Source organism: Cucumis melo, chromosome 5, assembly GCF_025177605.1.
Source record: "Cucumis melo cultivar AY chromosome 5, USDA_Cmelo_AY_1.0, whole genome shotgun sequence".
Classification (NCBI taxonomy): domain Eukaryota; kingdom Viridiplantae; phylum Streptophyta; class Magnoliopsida; order Cucurbitales; family Cucurbitaceae; genus Cucumis; species Cucumis melo.
In genome coordinates this window covers 20,574,414-20,582,771 of record NC_066861.1, presented here as the reverse complement: position 1 = coordinate 20,582,771, position 8,358 = coordinate 20,574,414, and the positions used below count along the sequence as shown (strand labels likewise).

At 28.1% G+C, this 8,358-nt stretch overlaps 1 protein-coding gene across 1 annotated transcript; it reads left to right on the top strand.

Moving 5' to 3' along the window:
- The first annotated feature begins 6,462 nt into the window (after positions 1-6,462).
- On the top strand, positions 6,463-7,329 carry LOC103485916 (protein ASYMMETRIC LEAVES 2). Its single transcript, XM_051084485.1, has one exon. The coding sequence runs from the start codon at positions 6,622-6,624 to the stop codon at positions 7,327-7,329; it is 708 nt and encodes a 235-aa protein (XP_050940442.1). The 5' UTR covers positions 6,463-6,621.
- Positions 7,330-8,358: the final 1,029 nt, after the last annotated feature.

The window sequence follows — 8,358 nt, the reverse complement described above, 5'->3', positions numbered from 1 at the left end:
GAAGTTTAATACTGCAGACCACTTATATCACCATAGACCTAGAAGTTTAATATTCACGCACCATCGTTTGAGCTCAAGGTCCTTTCTAATGTGCAATCCAACCGACATCATTGGCCAAATTTCTCGTAGTGAAAAACAATTAAAACAACTTGAACTATCCAAAAGCTACATAAAAACCCTAAGATTTACAAACTCAACAACTCATGGTTAAGTTATAAACATAGACAATCTACATAATAATCAAATATAGAGAAATAGAAAATCTACATATTTCATGTCTCATGGTTTAGCTCATGGTAAAGTTATAAACATAGACAATCTACATAATAATAAGTTATCAGACCATACCATTTTTTTTACATTGCTTTTGAATCACGAGTTGGGCCAATGGGAGGGGAATGAAGCAAGTGCCCTCCAGTAGTGGTGCATGGACAAATAGGTTTGGAGGGCCTAATTTTGTTTGTTTCCCTAGTCTAGTTGTTTTGGGATTTTAAGATTCCAAAGTAGTATCGACCTCGAGTTTCAACAGTCGTTATTGGGTTCATCCTGTCTCAGTTTTTAGATTTTATCTTCAGCTGCAAAATTACTCATAACATATCACTCTCTAGTTGGTGTTTTAGGTTCCAAATTACTCTTTTTAGGCGTTTTCCTTTGTAATCCATCTTACTTTCCATTTTTGTACAGGAAAGTTATCTCCTTTGGTCCCTTATATTTTAGTAATACGTTGATGTGTTTTTGAGACCACAGAAAAATCCATACTTTTGATTCCTCAATTTTGAAAAATATGTTTCAAGAAAAAAAAAAAAAAAAAAACCTTGGCTGTTGGGTTTCTCATTTTTGCTACAATAATAGAGCATGTGTGTGTGTGTGTATATATATAATAAGCATTATTAATATTGACTTGGTATTTAAAAATTAAAATAAAAAAGAAAAAATAGTAGTGCCAAATAAAGTTCGTCTCTCTTTTGTCTTTTCATCCTCCCTGCTATTCCTCACTCCATAACCTCACCACTTTCCATTTTTGCCGCACAAACCCCTTTCTCACACTATACTCATCGAAAGTATCTTTTTTATTTACTCATATCATATATATATAATATAATATAATATGCTTGTGTTCAAATAAAGTAGTATGAGTTATTTATAGATATAACCTTTTTTTCTTCTTCTTTTTTGTTTTTTTTTTTCTATCCAAGGTTGTTGACCACTTATTAGATTAGTATCTATTATAATAGTCTATCAAGTTTTATCTTTGATAAAAATTGACATGACATATTTTAGAGTAACTCTAAAAAATAGTTAAAGTCACTTTTGTCATGATCACTCTAAAATGTATTTTTAATAATTCAAAATGAATTAATATAATAAAAAAAATTAAATTTAAAAATGTAAAATTGAATATAAAGTTAACTTTTAAGTAATTAAGATATGCTTCAAAATAATTTTGAACTGATTTAAATAATTCAAAATATACTCTTGAACAATAAAGATTTGAGAAGATTGAACATCAAATACTAATTTGACTACACTAATGTCTAAATTATAAATCATATGATCTCATAAAATGGAGTGATCGTGAAAAAGATTATAAGTGACTCTTTCTATATATATATATAGAAAAAAAGTCACGATTTAGGATCTAAATATTTTTTAGTAATTTAATCATACAATTTTAAATTTTAATAATTTGGTCTACGAACTTTCAAATTTAGGACATTTTAGTTGTTACCTTTTAAATACATTACAATTTCATCTCTATCTTAAAAGTCTTAAAAAAAAAAAATCAATACTTTTGATTTATTTATTAGCATAAAAAAGTTAACTAATGTTGATAATAGTTTCACAACAGTGTCAAATTTGTTACAAATTGCAAAGTTGAAGATTCAAAATAAATCAAAAGTTAGAAATACAGACTATTACCAAACAAAATGTCTTCAAGAGTAAGAGAAAAGTTGGTTAATGAAGAAGGGTAGGTGTGTGATGTAAAATAAAAAGAAGAAAAGAAAAGAAAAACTATACTTGTATGTATTACCACATTTACCCATATTGTAATTAAATCATAATTTGTAATAGATGTAAATATTAAATTGGAAAAAAGAAAAGAAAAAGGGGGGGAAATGAGAAGTAATGAAAATTGGGAAAGGGAGGAAATAGAGAATAGAGATAGCTGAGGACAGAGTTATGGCAGAGAATAGGAGGATGGGTCTTTTCGCAACACAGACATTACATACACTCTTCAATTCCTCACTCTCACTCTGACACTCTTTTTTCCTTTCCTTTTTCCTTTCTTTTTAAATTTTAAATAACAAAATTCTTCTTTTCCCTTTCTCATAACTAAACTAAACCTACCACTTTCAATTTGTTGCATATTATTCAAAAATAGACTAAATTTGCATATCAACACAAACAATAACATGCATCCATATTTTTTTCTTCTAACTCTTCCCACATTTTTACTCAAGAATTATTATGATTGGTTAATTATATTAATGGATATTTCACCTATTATAACCTACTTTAATTAACTACAATGTTCCAATTTCAAATCTTTATTTGTTACAATGTTTATGATTTTCTACTTATGGTAAAATAGTCTTTAATATAAATTATTATGACCTACACTAAAATTGTATATACCTCAACCACAAAATTTTATAACTATATACTATTATGACTCACATACTATAATTAACACTAATTATAATAGTAAATTCAATGTTCCAAAAACTCTCTTAAAATTTATGTATAATTATTAAAAGTATGTTTGATGATCATTTATTACTATTATTTTAAATTAAGCTCCAACATGTAACATTGGCTGCTTTCACTGATATTGTTTTCAAAACTCAATCAAAAGTTTTGAAAGAAAAAAAACCTTATTATTCTTGTTTGAAATTTAGCTATGAATTTAAATTATGGTTTCTTAAAACCTTCATGAATATATAAAATATCAAAAGACTAACAAATTTTGATTGAAAAGAAACCAATAACATAAAAACAAATAGTATATATATATATATATATATATATATAGAGGTGCGTCATATGCTACTTGTTAAAGTAAGCATATGGACTCAACATTGTTACAAAATGAATTATAAGAACTAAAATATTATTTTCTAATTTTTCTCACTTTATAAATTATATTTTATATTATATTTTGAGTCCTTAGACACGCCTATATATATATATTTTGCTTAAATATTTAATTACTTGTAGTCTAGATCCCAATGTCTTACACAGAAAACAATTATAGTCATTATCCTCAATTTTCTAAATTTAATTATATATTCACCAAAACTCAACTCTAAATCCATCTTTACACCTAACCTACCCATACTTGTCTCTATAAATATTTACACATCACTCCTATATACCTCATTTCATAATTATTAATTTCCCTTTTTTCTTTTAAGTTAAATTATAAAATTAAGTTTTTGTACTTTCAAATAGTTCAAAATCTATGCAACAAAGTTAGGGTTTCATTACATATAATATTTAAATTCATAAATCAATTATGTTTAGTCATTTTATTTATGATTTTTAGTATGAAAAAAAACAAGTTTATAAAAATTTCTTTTTCTAAAAAATTTTTACTAATTTAAAAAAACAAAGTCAAAAACTATCTTTTCAAAGAAATTTAAATAAAAAATTAGGATTGTTTTTTATATAAAAATTTATTGAAAATATTTATAAAATACAACATTCTACTTTCTAGATGTGTATTTGCCTCTATCACAACATAAAGTAAACATTTATAAATATTTTCATTAACAGAATGATTTTCTAAAAACTTAAGTCCTTTCAACTTGAAATAGATGATGAAAGTTATAGCAAGAAAACAAGATAAAAAATGTTTATAAAATTTTTAAATTTGTCAGAGAGAGCCTATTAGACACGCAGTCAAATGTTCACAAAAAACTGTTAAATATAACTTTAAAAGCTTAAAAGAGTCACATTGACAAAATCCTAAAAATTTAGAAATTAATAATATCAATAACAATAATATAATAAAACTCTTTAAGCATAAAACTCCAAATAGAAAATGAAAATAATGATAAGGAGAAAAGGAAAAAGAAAAAGAAAAAAGAAAAAGAAAAAGAAAAGAAGTTAAAGTAAAAATAAAAAAGTTAAAATAAGAATGCATTGAAGAGGTGAATAATGGTGATAGGTGGTCACCATCTTTATATGCGGGGGTCTTGTAAGAGTATGCGAAATCATTTCTCGGCGAAGAAGTAGAGGAAAAACCCTAAACCACACACATTCACACATACCAATTCAATTTCTTCCCCCCACCCCCTTTATCTATTAATTGCCTTAAAAGCATGACTTTACCAACCCTAAATTCTCAACTCCATTTTCCCCCAAATTCCCTTAATAATATATTTACTTTTGTGTATATATATATATATATATTCACCACTTGCATGCTTTAATCAAAAACCCAACTTGGACTTCAATCAATAATAATAATAAACCACTTTTGGATCACAAAGCAAAAAAACAAAATTAATTGTGTGTGAGAGAGAGAGAGCAAAAAGCCACTTATGACTTATGAAGAAAGTTACATTTCCAAAGCTTTTTATTCAATATGGGTGCTACCCCTACCTATATATATTTTTGTTCAAAATGTTTGTCTATCTATTCTTAAATTAAGATATGTATATACACCCAAACAATGGTCATGATTTCTGTTGGAGTGAATTAACTCGGTATAGAGTAGTATCATGGTATTAGTATACCCAAGTTCTTAACTTCACGCAATGGTCATTTCTACCATAAACTAAATTACCATTTTTAAAAGAATATGTTATATAATATTTAATATACTTTTGTTTATTGATAAAGGTAATTTATCATGATATCACGTAAGATGATTTGATTTGAGCTAGAAAAACGGAAATCTTGTAATTATTCAGTTATTAACAAAAATCATATCTTTCTATTTGTTGAAAATGAGTCTTTTAACTCATCAACTAATATAGAAAATTATTATTAAGCATGAAGTCTCCTCTTCGAATTCCCTCACATTGATGTGTTGGACTAAAAAAATGATAATTTGTATGAAGCCTCGTCTGTGAACTTATATCTTGTCTAAAAAATTCCATAGTGAATTTAAATATCTAAGAAATTGAATATTAAATAAAAATTAAAAGAAAAAGAAATAATGAACTCATCTCATGTCTCGACTACAATCAATTGATGAACTTTCATCCATAATAGACTAAATCCTAATCAACATGAATTTTAGCTAATAAGTCAAACCCCTTAATTTCACTCTATCATCCCGTCAATAAAAAGCTATCTTATTTTTCTAATTTATATATCTATTTGAAGCTTGAAACTTCTTAAATGTGTTCAAAGTCCGAGATTTAGAGTGGGCACAGGTGTCTCCAGACATAGGGGAAGCAAAACTCCAACTCACTCTTATAAAATAACAATAATTAATAATCTAATATATTTTGCTCTAAAACTTATGTGAGAACAAAAATATTTATAAAAAAAGAAAAGAAAGAAAAAGGAAAGAATTTTCATGCATGCATGGATGTAATGTAAGTAATTAGATATTATAAGCTTTTTTAAAAAGGTGTTTGGAAATCCCGAGACATTGACAAAGAAGAAGAAGAAAAAAAAGAGAAAAGATTGAGAGATCTCTCCCACAAGTTGAAGTCAAAGAATGATGGAGACAACTCTGTTTAGTCATTCTTATTCTCTTTTGCCTTCTCTCCTTTTTAGGAAAAATCCTTTAAATTTATCCCCCCCTTCTCTCTTTCAACCCCCTTTTCTTCTTATTATTATTAATTTTTATTTAACATTTACTGGAAAAATGGGACTGTACTTAAATATTTTCAACCAGATCTTCTTCTTCCTCCTCTCTTCCATGTTTTCTTATTATACTATTCATCGATCACAGTGAACCAAAAAAAAAAAAAAATTTCTTTCTCTCTCTAAAAACCCATCTCCTTTTTGCTTCTCTTTTCTTCTTCACGAGATCCAACTTCTCAAAACCCACTTGTAAAAGGGTAAGATTTTGATTTCCCCCTCTTTTTCCTCTTTGGTTTCTGCATTTTTCTTCTCTCTCCTCTCACTTTGGTCTAAGGTATACGGTTTCTATCTTTTCCTTCTTTGTTTTCACAAACCTATCTTTGGATTCAACCAAATCTTCTACTCCTATTGTGTTTCGTCAATGGAAAAACAACCATGAAAATCAAGATTATTTTGTTCTATAGAGATATTATCTGTATAAAAGGAAAATATTTCCTCCCATAATCCTTTTTTGATTCAATCCCAATTCAGAAATAACTTTGCTCTTTAAACCCATGTGTTTCCCATATCCACAATTTATAGGGTAAATCTTTCCTATAGACAGAGTTATATGGAAATTTTCTTCTTTCTATTGTAAACAGACAGACAAACGAAGCAAATAAGTCAAGTGCATAACATGTATAACAGTTCTCTAACCCAGATTTTCTTCTCTCTTTTTTCTTAATGATGATTTTGAGTCTATTGTTTCATTGAAATGCAAGCAGTCAAGTACATAACATGATAGTTGTTTAATTCATAGTGATTTACCCCCTTTTTGTAAAGGGTTTTTCTTTAAGTGTATGTGCTTGATTGGTTATGTTGAAGTCTAATAGAGTGTTCTTACAGAGGAGGAATTGGAAGATGGCTTCGAGTTCCTCGAATTCCCCCTGTGCAGCCTGCAAATTTCTCCGGCGAAAATGCCAACCGGAATGTGTTTTTGCGCCGTATTTTCCTCCGGATCAGCCACAGAAATTCGCAAATGTTCATAAGGTATTCGGAGCTAGTAATGTAACAAAACTTCTCAACGAATTACATCCTCACCAGAGAGAAGACGCTGTCAATTCGCTCGCTTACGAAGCCGATATGCGCCTTCGTGACCCTGTCTATGGCTGTGTAGGCGTAATTTCTCTGCTTCAACACCAACTCTGTAAACTCCAAATGGATCTCACTTGCGCAAAATCTGAACTCTCCAAATATCAAAACGTAGGGATTGGTAACCACGCCACCCTGATTTCACCGCCTTCCGCCCTTTCTACCGTACCTCATGGACAGAGAAACCACCAGCCAGCGTTCAATTTTGCTCGAGATCAACCGCACAGCCTTTATCACGATCAATTTTTCCCTCGAGATCAACAACAACAACAACAACAGATGATGCTCCGACGGAACTTCGACGGCGGTAGCAACTACGACGGACTTTTGGCCGTTAATGTCACCGCAAGTATCGGTAACCTCAGCCACCAGTTCCAGCAAACTCGCGCCGCTGCCGGAGACGATCGTCGCGGTACTCTCGATCATTCTTAGGGTTTCGTTTTTTCTCTTTTTCTTTTTCCTTTTTTTTTTTTTAATGAAAAATCATAAACTGTCGGAGAGAAATCATATATAGCTAATTTTCCTGCTAATTTATATATAACAATAAAATTAATTTAATCAAATGTTATCTATTTTTGTTATGATTATTGTGGTCCTAATTTCTCTTCCACTACCTAAATTTCAGTTTTCTTTATATGTTTTTGTGTTCCTTCAATTATTAAAATTTTATAAATATTACTCATTCTTCTTTTCAATTTTAATTATTTTTTGTTTAATATTATAAATTAATTTTCTTTTTTCTTTTTAAAAAATAATTAATCTGTAATTATTAGAACTCTAAACTTTCTATTTGTAATTTTGAATTAAACCTATGTATTGAATCTTTCTAATTAGCTCCTTCACATTATGATAATCATTATTTTAACAAGTTAAAGTAATACTATGACTTGACTTCAATATTACATTTGTTAATTAAAGTTTAGAAATACTACATGTCATCACTTAAGGAAAAAATATATTTTTTTAAAAAAATCAAAATACTTTAATGTTTTTACAATGATTTTTTTTAATAATACATTTTAAATACATGCTATATACGTTTGATGCATGGAATTTAAAAAGGTTATGATTTTGAAATTTTGCGGAAATATATTCGATAATTTGCTATTTGAAATAATTTTTTTAAGGTTATAATTTACATAATTTTGGTAAGTTATTGTTTAACATAAAATGATAGAGACGGTGATTATAGAAGAACTTGATAGGTACAAATATAAAATTTTAAGTATATGATAAGTGGGGTATAGAGATCAAAATTACATAAATTTCAATTAGTGATTGAGAACTGAAAAATGATAATAAATGCATAGAAAAATGACCAAATAACCCTTTTTCCTTTTTTTTTTTTTTTAAAAAAAAAAAAGAAATGATGTGTAAATTTGGGTGAGAATAAAAGGGTGTAAGTATTCATTATTATTCTTTTTGTTTGGTATATAATATTAATGATATTACTGTTTTAAC